The 16,432-nt window shown below is 38.9% G+C and overlaps 1 protein-coding gene across 3 annotated transcripts in view; it reads right to left on the reverse strand.

The window, feature by feature from the left end:
- The window catches only part of tet3 (tet methylcytosine dioxygenase 3), a 44,421-nt gene that overhangs the window by 25,270 nt on the left and 2,719 nt on the right, over positions 1-16,432 (reverse strand). The window contains exons 2-3 of one of the 3 annotated variants that reach the window (XM_084114775.1): positions 15,617-16,331; positions 6,316-6,372 (exon numbers count right to left, since the gene is read on the reverse strand). In XM_084114775.1, coding sequence (XP_083970901.1) covers positions 6,316-6,372; positions 15,617-15,982 — 423 coding nt within the window. In that variant the 5' untranslated portion in view covers positions 15,983-16,331. Of the gene's footprint in view, positions 1-6,315; positions 6,373-6,786; positions 8,216-15,616; positions 16,332-16,432 lie in introns of those variants that run through there. The other 2 variants (XM_084114773.1, XM_084114772.1) reach the window with 2 other exon arrangements.

The following is a 16,432-nucleotide window of genomic DNA, read 5'->3' on the forward strand; positions in this document are numbered from 1 at the left end:
TCTAAGAAATGTATATGACTGCGTGTGAGGGCACACGCACACACTAAAACGAATGCAGAACACTTGCACGCGTACATGCTGATGCAAATAAGCTTAGGGTCACTGAGTGCATTAGGTCTGGGGCAGATCATGAATGGTACAGACAGTCATTGAGACTATCAAGGCGTCTAGTTCTGTTTCTCTTGACTTACCTTTCCATTTTTTCCTATCTTCTTTGTAATTCCCATTTCTTTATTTTTGTATTTCTTTAGTTCTACTCATTGTTTTCATCCCCCCAACATTTAACTACCTCCCTCCCTCCCAACCTCGTCCTCTTTCTTTTTGCATGCACCTTATTTTTGGCATCCCCTGACGTGATACCTCTTTTTTGGGGCAAGGCTGGTAGGTCTGTGAGGTGTAGGATGTTGAATGTAAATCAACATGAATGTCTGTGTGTGTCTGTGTGTTGAATGTCTGTGTGTGCGTGTCATAATTTGTCCTGCCTGACACATGGCACATGCAAGTCAGCATGCAAAACTCAGCTGAGAGCCCCCTCCTCATTTTACCCCACAAATACTCACAAAGGGAAAGAGAGAGACAGACCAAGAGAAAGAGAGAGAGGGGGAGAAAGTGAGGGGGAAGCAAAGCAGAAAAGACAGGGAAAGGGGGGAAGGGAAGGGAGGAGCGACCCTCATCACTCAGTAAGATGTTGGGAAAGGAGGAGGTATGAGAAGGAGGAATAACACAGCCTAAAGAGTGGTCTTTGTGCAAGAAGTTTTGGAGGAGAAGGAAAAAAAAAAAACTGGTGAAATTCGATGAGGGGAATACAAGAGAGAGGAAAGCAGAAAATAGCAGACTGGTAAAGAGACGAAGGCTTGAAAGAGAAGAAGGACATAGAGAATTGAAAGACAATCATGTTGAAAGAGATAGATAAATGACATCATGCAGATCTCTTTCAAAATAGAAAGAAACCAGATCCATAACCCAGTCTAGGTTGGCTATATATTCTCAAATGGCTGAGAAATAATACATCAAATAATAAAAAAAGCCTCAAAACTCGATGTATGTTGGGCAAAAATCTGCCACTATTAACCCAAAAACCTTATTCTGTTCAACTTCTATGGCAAAAGCAGCAATAAGAGAGAGAGAATACTATCTCTCCAGTTCTGCAGTGGCTTGTTGCCAGCCTTGTTTCTCTCAGGAGTAAGGCTAAGATTAGCTCCCCATATGTTCAAGTCAGGCGTAGCTGCTCTTAAAGGGCCAGGGTCTCTTTGAAAATGGTACAAAGTACACTGCAGCAATGCATGGGCTGTTTTGTCTCAGCCTCTCTTTCACATACAGTTGAGCACAAATGCCTTCCAGCTATCAGCCAATCTGCCTTTCATGCATGTACATTCAATCAATCAATCAATATATATATACATACATGTTTTTGTACATGTTTTTTTTTAGCACCAAATCAGAGTATTAAAATAATAACTGAAAGATCATATGACACTAAGACTGGAGTAATGGCTGCTTAAAATTCAGCTTTACCATCACGTCTAAATTACATTTTAAAATTATATTTAAAAAACAATAAGATCATCTTACCGACCCCAACGGTATTGTCTGTATTTGTGTGTCTGTGTATGTGTATGTAGAAATTACAAATCACCAGGGGTCAGGCGTAAGATGAAAAGAGAGATAAACACACCGATACTGAACTAGTTCTCAGCTGATGTGTCACAGTACATCCTGTCCATTCATTTTTCATTAACTGCAGTAGTGCAGTCATCCATTCCACAGGAGAGTCACAGCCACAAGCCAATGTGAAGGGCAAACATATTAATACATGTGTGGTTGACTTTACCCAACATCAGTTTGAGAACAACTAGGTACAAATATCCTGGATAGAGACAGAATTTTGGTTAAAAAAATGTATTAGGACACCAAGCAATGGTCTCACACCATGTCCTCCCTCCTAGCATAACAAACAACATGCTAGAGAAGTATGTACTTTCTCTGCCACTATAGAGTCCATCCTCCATCTACTGTCTCTGTCACTGGCCATAAAAACAGATAGCCTCTCCCCAAATTCAAGCCATTGGTTGTGATGCACTAACAAACTGAGTAATGTCTCTGCATATTAAGCTAAGAGATTATTTTAACATCAAACATCAAAATTCACAATTTTAACCTTTAACTATACAAGTTATTTTGGTTATTGTATTATCTTAAATGCATCTGCACACACATGCAATTTTTCAGGGTATGCATGATGGTTCAGCACAGAGTAGTTTTATTTACAAAAACAGACAAGGATCTGCAAGCATTTATTTTAGCTGTATCAGTTTCCAGCCTCCTGATGTTGATCAAGCCTGGATAGTTGAAGCTGACGCTCTTAAGGATCATTTGAGTATGTTTAGCCTGCTTTGTGAAGAATCCTGCATATGTTTAATGTAAACACCTTTCTCTTTCTGTCTTATGCATACACATACACTTTTAATAACAATACAAGTTTAGTATGTTTATTTAGCATTTTGAATTACAAGGACATCAGCATGTCCTCATAATATAGGGGCTTGGCCAGGATCCTGAATACACACCACAATATAAGGACTTTGGCTCCTCATTATGTAGGTCAAACCAGTGTACACACACACACACACACACACACACACACACACACACACACACACACATACACACCCCTACTTGACATTTAAAAATGCAAAACAGGATGCATGGTCTGCTGAGGTGTCATTTTTTGGAAGTTAAAAATGTGTTTGTACACCAGATTAATTTGTAGAGACAATTATCTACAGTAGTTCAGTCATGAAAGTTTATAGGGTGCAGGCTGATTTTACATGCAATCTGTAAGCAATCACATGACTGCATAGCAAAAGCTGACTGGCTTCTATAGATCCTGCAGCCAATGAGATTGCTTGCTCAATGTTTAAATGTAATTTGTGACCCGTGCTGGCAAAATTAGTCACAATGAGCACATTTTCAAAAAATTTCTTGTTATATTCATTCTCATTAAAAAAAACAACAACTTCAAAACGAATATGATTTGTTGGAATCGGACAAAAAATGATTGAGCTACACCTGTCTGAATCACCAGTCGTCAAGAAGCGACCAGAAAAATTGCTGGGGGGTTTTCAGCTATTAATTAAAAAAAGGAAAGATTTAGGAAGGTACACCTCTCAGAAAACGTACAAATAAAGATAATTTTAGATGTTTAATTGCTATTTGGAGCATTAGTATAGATAGATGAAGGCTTAATGAACTAATTTATTGTGAAAACCTAAAATTCAACAAAAATGTACACATTTCACTTGCTTTGCCTGTAGCTCGTAAATAGTCTGTGCACATTCCGACTCATTTTGCTAGCATAGGTCACATTTAAATATCGAGTTCCTCTGAAACCCTCCAGCTCCACCTGCCTAGATCTGCTATGGGATTTATGTATGCCTATTTATGCAGCAGCAACATATCTTACAAGCTCACAGTAGCGTGTCTGTGAATCTGTTAGCAGTAGTAAGTACATACTTGCTCTGCAGCAGCAGCAGAAGCGTGGCAGATCTAGGTGCAGATCTTGATGTATTTGGTCACCAACAACAAATACACTAACATTGCCATATTCAATAACATGCTCAAATTATTTTGAGAGTTGTCATGTTTGAACTATAAGAAACATGCCGTGGTTACTCTTGATCATTGTTAACAAAATAGGTTTTAATTTTTTTATATGATTTAAAGCAAGCATACATACATATACTATATATTTTTAAGTTACAGAATTCAAAAAATATTGCATAGCAGGAATCAATCAATTGATGTTATCAATCAAAAACATCAAAACAATGAAAAAGGTAAGAATTTAACTGTTTTTGGAAATTGTTTAATGCAACAAAAAAGTTTTGCACAGCTAAGTATAGATATACAACAAAACAATTAAAAGTAAAGATGAACAAATCGTTGTTAAGAATCAATTTAGTAAAATGAATCATGCCTAGTACCTAGTAAGTCCTAGTGTGTGCTACTAACATGGTGGTATATTTAGCTAGAAAATCCTTTTTAGGTCACTCACTGGACTTTGGAATGTTTGGTTGGGTGAATAGACGGGGAAAAAAACAGACCTAATAATGTTACGTAAACTAAGCTTAAACTATAGCTTGTGCATGTATTTTTTTCTCTCCAGGAAATGGTCATGTGGTGAGAGACAATGGCCAATCAGCTAATTAAAATTGTTTACAGTCATCATTTTTAACATCCTGTTTTCTCAAAAGTGAACTTCCGTCACCATTAACTCATAGTGGCATCTGTAGAACACAACCAGTCTATACCAGAGTGAATTACAATGTGCTCGTAATTTCAGGAGTGCGATGAAATGAAAACAGGCGGCTTCCTGCCTTTCGCATTACCTTTAAACGCTCACACTCACAAACCATTTCCCCTCACAAGCACACATTCACATATACATACACACAAATACCACATCACGTGAGCAGCCTAATGGGCGGGTCTGAACTATAATTACAGCTGTGATGTCATCTGCCACTCACTGTTGCCGCAAAATCTAGGTCACTGTTAACCCTTTCCCGTCACGCCAGGGGATTCCACACACCTCGAAATGAACCATTACTACAGATTTTCCATGAGCTCTTTTATGTGGTACTGCCTCCCATGCAACTTTCGGAGCCTATTAAACTAATATAAACTGGGGTGATGGTGTACATTTACCCCACAGATCAAACGCTTACAGTAGAATGGCGTCAGCTTTTAGAGTCAATTTTAGAGCACTTTCATGTTATGGTTATCCCCACAACTACAGTACATTACGTCAATCGGAAGCCAAGCCAAAGGAAAGAAACACTACACAGAAATGACACCACTTCAAGCAGCCTCGGATTTCTGGGTATATTTGAGTAATTACATAACAATACAACTGAACGTCACCACATGCTAAGTGTCGCATCGTAGCAAAATTTCTAACAAAGCTTGACAATTCCAATCCACAGTCATCCAAATTCAAATTATTTTGAGAGCAAATAAGCATGTGATGCAAGCCATCTTCTCACGGCAAACTGGTAATTTGTGGCCGAGCGACAACAATACATAACAGATGAAGGGCATGTTGGCCAACTGGTAAGCGGCAAAATTTGAGACTACTTTTAGGCAAGCAAGATTTAGCTGTACTTTAACCGAACGTTTCTGTGTTATGTTATGTAATTCTTTGTGAGTGTGTGAAGGTGTACAGGATTTAGCGGCGATGCACAAAAATAGTCACTTGGAAATGAACTGGCATGGATTACAAGTTCTGGATTCAAGAACAGTGAATCCTGGCCGAAACTTTAGCTAAACCTGTCATGGTGTAGTCAGAGCGCCGCTGCTGTCGAGACTATCTGCTTGATTTTGCAGCAGTTGCCCCAATCACGATTACTCCTACGTGTAATTCAGCATATTTGTTGTGAGTAATTCGCCACTAAAGCTCTCAAGGCTCGTCGAGTCTCTCTACCTCTGACGCGACATGTTACTCAAGTCCATAAACACTCCGCCACGTGCTCGCTCACATGGACACACAAATACCAGCACCGTCACCGCGCATGCGTGCACGTATGTGACCCACTAACTTCTACTCCCTTTACCTCAGATGACTCACAGCTTTGGAAACTCAGAAACTTTGGCAGTCCCGCCTGCCACTCTTTTCTCTGTTCCCAGGCTTGACACAGAGCACAGAGAAAAAGGAAGACAGACAGACTGACAGACTGAGCGAGAAAGAGAAAGTGAGAGAGAGAGAGAGAGAGAGAGAGAGAGAGAGAGAGAGAGAGAGAGAGAGAGAGAGAGAGAGAGAGAGAGAGAGAGAGAGAGAGGCCACCTCCTCCTCCTCTTCTCTTTGCCAGGCGAAGCTCACGCCTACGTCTCTTCCAATAAGCGCAGAGCCCGGGTCTCTTTAAACCGGGGCCTAGTCCATGTGATTGTCCGCTCACTCCATTCTGGCTGGAGAAGACACACTACAGTACACCGCTGCGAAATGGACCTGGCATAGTACTAGGATCTGAAACGGAGGCCACAAAAACTGAGTCACACCTGCAGCACACAGGTGGATGCCTGAACGCAGCTGTCACTTCAACCCCAAGCAGTCACACTGCATCTGGGCACGCATTGAGCCTGTTGAGTCACGCAAAAAGCACAAATCATCAACTGCAGCTCAAAACACTGTACCGTTTCTCATTCATACCCATGCGCTGAAAAAAACCTCAGGGAACTAGAGGACTATCAAATATAGTTGACATGTGCTGTAACAAGATACATACAGAGAGACAGCTGGCCAAAGGTTATTTAGCTCACCTCTTTAGCCAGGTTTGGGATTATGGACTGGGTTTTTACGTCTTCAAAATATTCCACCTTCCGGACAATCATGTAAAAAGAAAGAGAAAAAAAATAGATTGAGATCAATCAATAACCATCAATGACAATGAAAATACCATATCATAATTATCTAAACCTTCATAACCCATGATAATTATTGAGAAAAAAACAAACCATTTTTATCAGAAACAGTCAGAAAGGTTTTACTTTTGACAGGGCTTATTTACATGCATAAAACAGAACATGTTAAATAAATGATCAAATTCTGTCCTTTGTATTTATACAACCCTGCCAATTATGATATAAAACAAACCTGTATGACATAAAAAGACATTTAACTGTGAGTTGTTTCTGACCCCAGCTTTTCTATAAACCAGTGCTGTTCAGAAGCCCCCCCCCCCATCTGCCATTACTGTCCGTCATTTTTTCCCTGTGCTAATAAATATTTACCTACTCAGCCTCGCTGCCTTTGCGTGTTGCTCTTCGGTGGCGAGAGGTATCCCCCATCAGAAGACCCGAAGCATTCTCTCTGCGTCCCCCCACCTCTCTCTCGCTCTCTTTCTGTCTGTCTTTCTTTATCTTTCTTTTCTTCTCCCTCTCTCTTCTGGTCTCTGTCCATTCAGGAAGCCATCTTGTGTTCTTAATCCTGTTTTACATTAGCTCTCGTACGCTCTTTCGTTCTCGCCCTCCCTGCCTCTCTCTCTCTCTCACTTCCTCCAATTCATGGCTCGACCTCATATACACAGAAGAGCATTTTTTTTTTAAAGGCAGTGTGATCGCTATCACTGCTGCACTATAGCCTCCTCCCTCTCTTTCTTTTTCCTCTACCCCCCTTCCCCCATCTCCAAACGAAAAAGCTAACAGAATACGTGATGTGAATACTCCCCCCGCCTCCTTTCCGACCTACACACACTCAACAAACGCACGCAAGGCGGCGTCACGCCACCGATAGCTCACAAAGAGCGGCCATCGGCCAATCGGAGGCGAGCAAGAGCACTGCTGCTAGGGTGAAACAGACAAGAGGAGAGAGAGAATGAGCGAGAGACATAGAGAGAGAGAGAACGAGGGCGGGATGTGCTGGATAAAGAAGAGAAGAGGGCGCGTGCTGTGAACAATGCGTGTGCATGTGCGTCTGTGCGTTTCAGACTGGGGGGAAGGGTTTCTCTCTTTTGCGCTGTGGCTGTCAATTATCTAACCCGGCTTGCCTTCCTTAAACAATGGCTCTGGAATGTGGTATCACTGAAGACCATCTGTGTCTCGGCTGCCTGCAACAACTGGACTGGACTGCACACGTGCATGTGCACGCCGTGTCTTTGGTACCATGACGCAGGCGAACAATGTCACTGACAGAAAAACACACATATCCGATCCTCTTGATCCAGCCAGTGACACACGATCAGCTGCCAACAGTTGTTTGAAAAAACACAAAGGAAACATACAAATTCTTGTTTTCTTCCATTCCGCCAACCAAAAAATTAGCACATTGTGAATACCATATGAGAACGTAACACCACTTTACATTCATCTGATCTTACATTGCATCGCAAATGCTAGTCAAATCGCAGCTGTTTTAAACGCTCAGGAATGACAGACTGTGCAAAGCATGTGTGCATGCTTAAAATAGCATTATAAATGCTCCAATTTCAATCTATCAAAGTCTATAAACCATACACAGTAGACTACAACCTCTGCTGGCCAGACCTACAAAAGCCTGCTAGATGGAAATGCGCGAGTTAGGTTATTTCGAGTGCAACAAAACTGACGACGAAAGGTTAGTAGCGTACGTGCTTCCATTCATTAACCAGAAAACAGCAACTGCGAATAACAAAATCAGAAATGTGAAAATTAAAGAGATCAAAATTTAATTTGCTTTAATTTGACTTCATAATCCTCAGGATTTGCCTGTATTTTCCTTAAGCAGAGACATGTGGAGGACGAGAGTGGAGGGAAGCATGCGCTCAGGCTTTCGAAGAACCAGCGGACGATTGGTGACGCAGCAGTTGTGATGAGAGTGGATTACGCAGCGTGGGAGTTCCAGTAACACCGTGTTCGTGCATGTGTGCATCTGCGTGAAGGCTTGCAGTAACCACGAGACTAGGGAAGGTTGCGCTGTGGCACCAAATTTCTGTTTAACTTTTTCTTTACGCTTCAAGCATCATAAGAAACAATGTGAATGCAATTTTGAGGTTTTGCCCAATGGAATCGGCAAAAGCATGTTCTACTGACGGAGAGAGTTGTGGTGCAAATGCATTCAGAATGACTGCCGTCTTCCTGATGTTATCTCATCTGTTTGCTTTGATACTGGCTGAATCACCTGGTTCGTCATGAGTTGCCAAAGTGCCTAAGTGGTCATTAATCTCCTTCCTAGCACTCTCATAACAGGCCAGGTGATTCAGGCTGTATCAAAGCAAATCCCCTTTAGGCTGTCTAAAAATTGTCATAATCCTACCTGTGACCCCCCCCAACCCACTTTTACGCACACGCTTACGTAAAGTTCTCGTGGTTAGGCTGCAGAAACATCATTAGGGCTTCATTGTCAATGAATTGCAAAGGTGTGCGAGCCTGCGTGAGTTTAAATGAGGGTTGAGACATCGTTGTAATAACAGAAGGATTAACAATCCTAATTAACTCCCTCCTCCCACTTTTGTCAAACAATGGCACCCCAAATTCAACTAATCCACATTGAGTTTCTAAGACCCTGCTCCAATACACAGCTTAACACACACACACACACACACACACACACACACACACACACACACACACACACTTCGGGCCTAGTACTGCACATAAATTGAAAATTTAAACTGCGTTACGTTTTCAAATCAAAATCACATCTCATAAAATCTGCCAAGAACTTGTCTAGGTCATATTTCACCCCAAACTACAAAAAAAATATAGAAAAAAATAAAATAAAAATATGGCATATAATAAATAAATATATAAATAAATAAATACTTCATAAATATATATATATATATATATATATATATATATATATATAAATAAATAAATAAATAAATAAATAAATAAATAAATAAATAAATAAAATATAAATAAATAAACAAGCAAATTCAGGGCTTTTCAGAGATACCAAATGTTTGGAGGTTTCACCATGAAAACAAGTTCTCCTTGGTCTTTAAAAATGTCTGACATTAATTTAGTGATCAAATGTAGCACTCTTATGTAAATATGCTAATATATTGTAATTATAATTTAAATTGGACCACTTTTCAAATTGTATTTCATAAACCAACATCTCAGGAAAACGTTATGGGGTTTCAAATCAAAAAATGACTTTCTGTTGCAGAACAGGACGTTGATTTCATACATGTCCACTGTAGAGGACATCAGGACTTAAATCATGTTTATCAGGCATTTTGGGAGACACAACAAGAGAATATGCAAATAAATTATTCATCAATATTTCACGAGCTACCCAAATAAAAATGTGTTAAGTTTGTTTTTAATTTACTGACAAAAAAATAAAAAATTAGAAACCATCAAGTGGTACAACATCTATACAGTGGTATAGTCATTGCATGCAAGCTAATGTCGAGGGGGCTATCATTTGTCCACGTTATTAAAAAAATAAAAATTAAAAAAATCTCCTGCAAGCCAAGCGTAGCATTGCTGTTCTGGAAGAGACATGACCAAATGACAGAGAGAAAAATAATAATGCAAAAAGTGCACTACTTTTAATGCATGTGATGTAATAATGCATTCTTTTTAAGATTAATTCTCCACAAAATATCTCAGTTTCTAGTAGTCTTACATGACTGATGCAGCAGCCCTGTTGACAATCTCTATATGCTGTAGCACTGACTGATCCATACTGCAGTGAATGGATCAATAAATGGGCAGTGATAGTCATTTGTGAAGAGCCCTCTTTAGTTTGCATTATTTAACTTTGCCATTCATTTTCAAATGTACATTTTCACATCTATATCGAATATAATGTAGATTTAGTTATAAACTGCTTAATGTTGCTCATCTTCCAAACACACAGAAAGCTAACAGCTACAGTAATTATTCTCGTTCAGTGACTGGTTGGGGTTTATTAGCATTATTGAGTGCTGCTACCTGTCATGCATGCTGGGTCTGCATTCATTCTGACTCAGAGCAAAGCTCTGATTGGTGGAACAGGCTATAATGTGATTTGGTTGCCAGGCAATAGTTAAGTCAGCTGGTGGTATAGTGCAGAGGTCAGCTCAATGAAATATGGCCAATTTGGACACTGTAGCACAGCAAGGTTTGCTGTTCCAGCTCTCAAAATATAATATCTTTCCACTTTCAATCTCAAATTCAACAAGGCATGTGCTCAGAATAGGTTATGTGCACACATGCCAAGTGAAAATGCTTTGTGAATCTGGATTTGGATTAGTTCACATTTATGCTACTGGGTTTCTCAGAATTCAGTGATTTATTAATGAATGTTTTGCTGCACATGTGAGATTTCAATGGGCAGATTTTGGAGCCGGTCTCTTTCATGTGCTCAGTGAAGTGATGAGGAGGGAAAGAGGGTGGGAGAGGCGAGGGGGGGATGGGTGACCCTGACAAACACACAGACAGACATTTAAATCTAATCCACCTCATCCTTTGTCTGATCTTAGCTAGTAAACAAAAACAGCAAACTGGTCTTTCAGAAATGTTTTTGACTGGTAAAAAAAATATATATCCTGTTATCGGAAACATATCTATTACTATAGTTATCTATATACTGCTACTTAGAGTCTGAGATAACAATAGGCTATACGGTTCATTGATAAAATGCTTTGTGAGTGCAACAGTAATAGCAATAAGTATATATAAGTGTATACAAGTTAAACATTCCCATTTTGTAAGAAACTACTTCACTTTCCTGCTTCCAGCATGACTTCATACAGTCCTTACTTGGAAATCAACAGCTTTGTGTCTAACATTTTACATATACAATTATTCATTTGTTAGACTGTCTGAATGCACTCAGTCACTTTGAATTAAACTGAGTATATTGTTCAAAAGTTTGGGATCAGTAAGATTTAAAAAAAAAAAAAAAAAAGAAAGAAATGAATGCTTTTTCTTCAGCAGGATTAAATGTGAAAGTAAAGACATTACAATGTCACAAAAGATTTCCACTTCAAATAAATGCTGTTCCTTTTAACTTTCTATTAAAAAATAGTTCTCACTAAAATATTAAGACACACAAAGGTTTTCGACATTGATAATAATAAGAAATGTGTCTTGAGCATCAAATCAGCATACTAGAATGATTTCTGAAGGATCATGTGACACTGAAGACTGAAGTAATGATGCTGGAAATTCAGCTTTGCCATCACAGGAATAAATTACACTTTAATATATATTAAAATAGAAAAAAGGTGTTTTAAATTGTAATAATGTTTTCAATATTACTTTTACTGTATTTTTAATCAAATAAATGCAGCCATGGTGAGCATAAGAGACTTCTTTCAAAAACATATTAAAAAATCTTACCGGCTCCAATCTTTTGAACGGTGGTGTATGTGTACATACAAAACCAACACAATGAAATTGAGGAAAGCACATTCAATTTAAAAGCTTGTAGAAAAACGTAGTGCTTTGTTGTGAACTGAAGCTAGTCAGTCTCTGGAGTAGTCAGACCTCCATCTCTACATATCTACCACCACTTTTTCTTGCTAAAATGTAACCAGAAGCATTCCATGCCTTGAATTGTATGGTCAATAATTAGGGAAATGGACGGAGAGTGGGAAGGAGTGTAAGAGAGATGGAGTATTGTGGTTTCCTGTTATAGAATCAAAGATCTAATTCTGTCCATTTCCAACACAAGCACACAAAGACATGGATACCTTTCCTTCAATTGTCCACACTGTCCTTTGCACTTTCTGCCCTTTCTGTTTATCTGCATTTCTCCTTTACCTTTCCACGGTTTCTCTATTTCTTTTGCTTCCTGAACTTCTCATCTCCTCTTTCTGGTTCTCTTTTTTTTGACTCTCGCTCTATCCCTCCCCCGTTCTCCTTCCTCTTCTATTTGGCCACAGGTCAGCCCCCACGACTCCAATGGTCAAAGGTCAAAGAGCAGAGTATATAAAGTAAGCGAAAGGAATTCTCTGCACTGAGACTCTAAACCTGCTCAAACGCATATACACACACACAACTGGAACCCATGTGAGTGAGCTTAGCCTCAAAATAAAGAAAAAAGATCCTTAATTCTTTAAGCTGCAGTAGAAAAAGGAAAAAATGAAGGTTTGATAACCAAAAAAGTAAATTAAGAAATAAAAAAATATCCATTAAAAAACAGACATATCATTAATGGTAATGATTAATAGGAAACATCTCAATTACTATTGCTACTCAGTTTGCAGAATGCCATATAAGTATTAAACTTCTGTGCATAACTCGCACAGTTTGTGCTTCGGACATGAATGATACATCAAATCGTGTGGCTTGGCGAGGAGAGCTGTGCTATTACTATTCAAGTAATATTAACTGAATTACAAAAATTTTGTCCTTGTAAACAATTAAAATGGGCATTAAAAACATACTTAAGACTAACTTTATTAAGTATAACGGTAACACTTTACAATAAGGTTTCATTTGTAAACATTAGTTAATGTATTAACTAACATGAACTAATAATGAGCAATATATTTGTTACAGTATTTATTAATCTTTGTTAATGTTAGTTAATACAAATCCAGCTGTTCATTGTTTTTTAATGTTAGTTCAGAGTGCATAAAAATTATTAATACAACATCTGATTTCCATAATGTATTAGTTAAAATTAACATTAACTAGAGTTAATAAATGCTGTAGAAGTATTGATCATACTTAGTTAATGTTAACTGAAAGTGGACAAGCTCAAAATGATCACTTGTGATCCGATCGACCAAATCGCATCTTAATACCAGGTTAAAAGAGGGCCATAGTGACCTGGCCACTATTCTGGAAGAGGAATGGCTCAAAATCCCTCTGGCCACTGTGAAGGACTTGTATCTGTCATCCCAAGACGAATTTGATGCTGAATTGGCCACAAAAGGAGGTCCACCATACTAATAAATTATTGTGGTCTAAAACCAGGTGTTTCAGTTTCATTGACCAACCCCTATGCTAAAAACTTTGGAATCTTTTGAGTATGCCAGTAAGCATCTACCGAGCATCCACTCAAAATACCCTAGCAAGTACCAAAAATAGCAATGTGCTAAAAAAAAACCCATTCAGAACACAGATTCAACTGCAAAGCAACACCCTGGCAACCATACACAACACCCTAACATGATGGCAATGACATTTGCGTGGATAAACACTCAGAAAAATCAAAGTGCAAATCTTGTTAATTTGAATTTGGTAAAGATTCTATAATGCCAAATACACTGAGGAAAAGTGAATTCTTGTTTGTCAGAGTAACAGACTTTTAGGCAGCTGCTCTTTGGAAAAATAAAAGGTATGATTAGCCACTCATATGTGATACTTCGAGAAAAAGGACACACTACAGCAGCTGCCTCTTTTTTTAAAAAAAACAAACAAAAAAACAAACAAAGAGAGGCTCATTTTGTTAAGCTGTTGAGAGGGAGCTTTGCAATGAGCAGCTGAGCAATTCTTCAATGCTTTTCAGTCTCTGTGGGCTTATTTCCATACCTTAGCTAACCTCCCAAAGCGATGTGCAAACACAAACATGCTCCTTAACTCACAAACAGCCAGCAGTTACAATACTGGAGTCAAACCATCTTAATGTCACTGATGCATAGTGTAGCAAAGTACTAACTCCCATTAATCATATAATCATAATCATATAATACGTATGTTAAGTATACATTAAAATAAATGTAAATATCATAATTATACATTTAAATATCATAATAAATATAATTAAAATATCAAATATATCAAGTGGAAATTAATGCAATGTATTGTACTGAAAGGACTACATTAATGCTCAAAATCTACATAAATGTTATTTATATAAGAGTTTTATATATATAAAGAGACTTTAAGAAACTTGCCATATTGGTAGCCTAATTACAATCTAGGCGAGAATGAAGGGATGAAAGCAGACATGTCAAGACAGGACGGGTAAGGAATGAGTGTAGGTGGACCAATAACAGTTAACAGACAGGAAGTGGTGCCTGTAGCCCTGCCTTTGAGTGAATTCTCCAAACAACATTTGCAAATTACATAGATAGATATGTAACATGCTTTTATGTACAGGGGTGGACTTTGTGATTTGGGGACCCTAACCCTAAGCAATTTCAGGTATGATACCCCAACACACCATCTATGCACCCATTCACCTTTGTAACCCTTATTTTGCTGTCTCTTTCTCAAAATATATATATATTTGTTTTACATTTGTAAAGTATATGTCAAATCTTAATGTAATGTAATCTGTACATGTTGTATTTTCTCATTGTGAAATAAGATAATTAATAATGAATTCACAAATAAATACTAAATTAACTGGAATGTCTGCGATTGGCTACATTGTTCAATGCTGCAAAAACACATTGTAAATAGAAACCTTTGACGTTCTCCAGAACGCAAAACACAAATAGCGTTGGCCATATCCGTTTCGGGCATATGCTATTATTAAGGTTTCTCTAGAATCTCGTAGAATCGGGTCTGATGAAGCAATGAAGTAATTGCCGTGTGTGTGTGTCTACGTCCAGCACTGTTAACTGGGAAATTATCTGTGATTTGAACTGGGCCTCTCCTAACAGGCTCACAGCACTCTTTTTCTGACAGGCGTTTTGGCAAGAAAGCAAGGTTCACCATTCATAAACACTGCCTGTGTGCTGTAATACGTCTGTTGTTCATATGCTACACTCACCGCACCGGCACACAAAAAACGGGGAAAAAAAGAGACTTTGGGGAGTTTGGCAACATTCTTTTTGTCTCTTTTTTTTCCTGCTTCACTGGGGTAACTGCGTTTTATTATTAAGTTATTCCTGACAACTTTCCCGTTGACTTAGCTCTGCTGCAACCGTTTTACTCGCACTCGCTCCAGCCCTACTGACTCTGCTTTAACTTTCTCTAAGTGTCGAGTTGCTACTCACAGGCATAACTAATGAAATGATCCACGAGAAATTCACGATAGGGGGTCCCCGCATTCGCAAGATCCAATATTAACATGAATAATTTTTTGTATATTCAAGATATCACCAAGTTTTAATGATTAAGAAAATGAACACATTCTATATTATTTCTATATGCTTCTGGGTATTTGTTGGGGCCCTAAGTGGCTGCTTGCCTCACTTATTGGTTATGTACAAAAACAGAAGTGTAATATGATGAAATCTTTTACCTCCCATGGGCTCTTCCTCCTCTTCAGCTCATCACACTTTCTCAGTTTGCAGATCTGGTGTCCGATCTTTCTGTTCAGGCAGTTGCTGCAGTTACCGCAGTTCTCCTTCTGCATACAAGGCCCACATACGCCACATCTCTTCCTTTTCTTTTTTTGGGGTACCAGAGGCTCATTCAGTTCCTGGTCCTCCATATGCGGCAAGGTGAACATTCCTGCTTGCTCATGCTCAGACCTGATGTAGTCAGATGCAGGAGAAACCACCTTTGTGCTCCTGGCCCCGAGGAACACTTTAGGGTCCTCCTCGTCCACAGAGAATTCATATATGTCCTGGACGGGAGGGCCAGAGCCACCCGTCAGCTTGTGCATACTGAGGGTCCCACTCTCCTTAAGGACAAGAGAGTGGTAAAAGTGGCCGCTAACGGTTTCAAAATACAAGGTAAAATATAAGGTTCTTTACAACACAGCACAGACCAGTCCATAAAGTGTGTGTGCTGTGTTAGGACCACAAGGAAGAATGTTTGCAAATGGGTTTAAAGGGTGGCGATGGGCACAAGAGGTAGTTCTGGGCATGACGTCATTCACCTGCAGGTGCAGCAGGAATGTTAGGAATAAGGCCGCAGGTGATGGGGAGCATCTCTCTATTACACAAACTTGATGTCATTTGGATGTAGACAAAAAGCAGTTCAGCTCATTGCCACTTAAGGCAGTCTGGGGACTGTATGGAGAGAGAGAAAAAATATGGATAAGGATATATTTCAGTTTTGGTTAAATTAACTATGGTCAATATAAATAAAAACATTTTTCATCTTAAATTCA

The sequence above is a fragment of the Abramis brama genome, assembly GCF_963993115.1.
Source record: "Abramis brama genome assembly, chromosome: 5".
NCBI classification, from domain to species: domain Eukaryota; kingdom Metazoa; phylum Chordata; class Actinopteri; order Cypriniformes; family Leuciscidae; genus Abramis; species Abramis brama.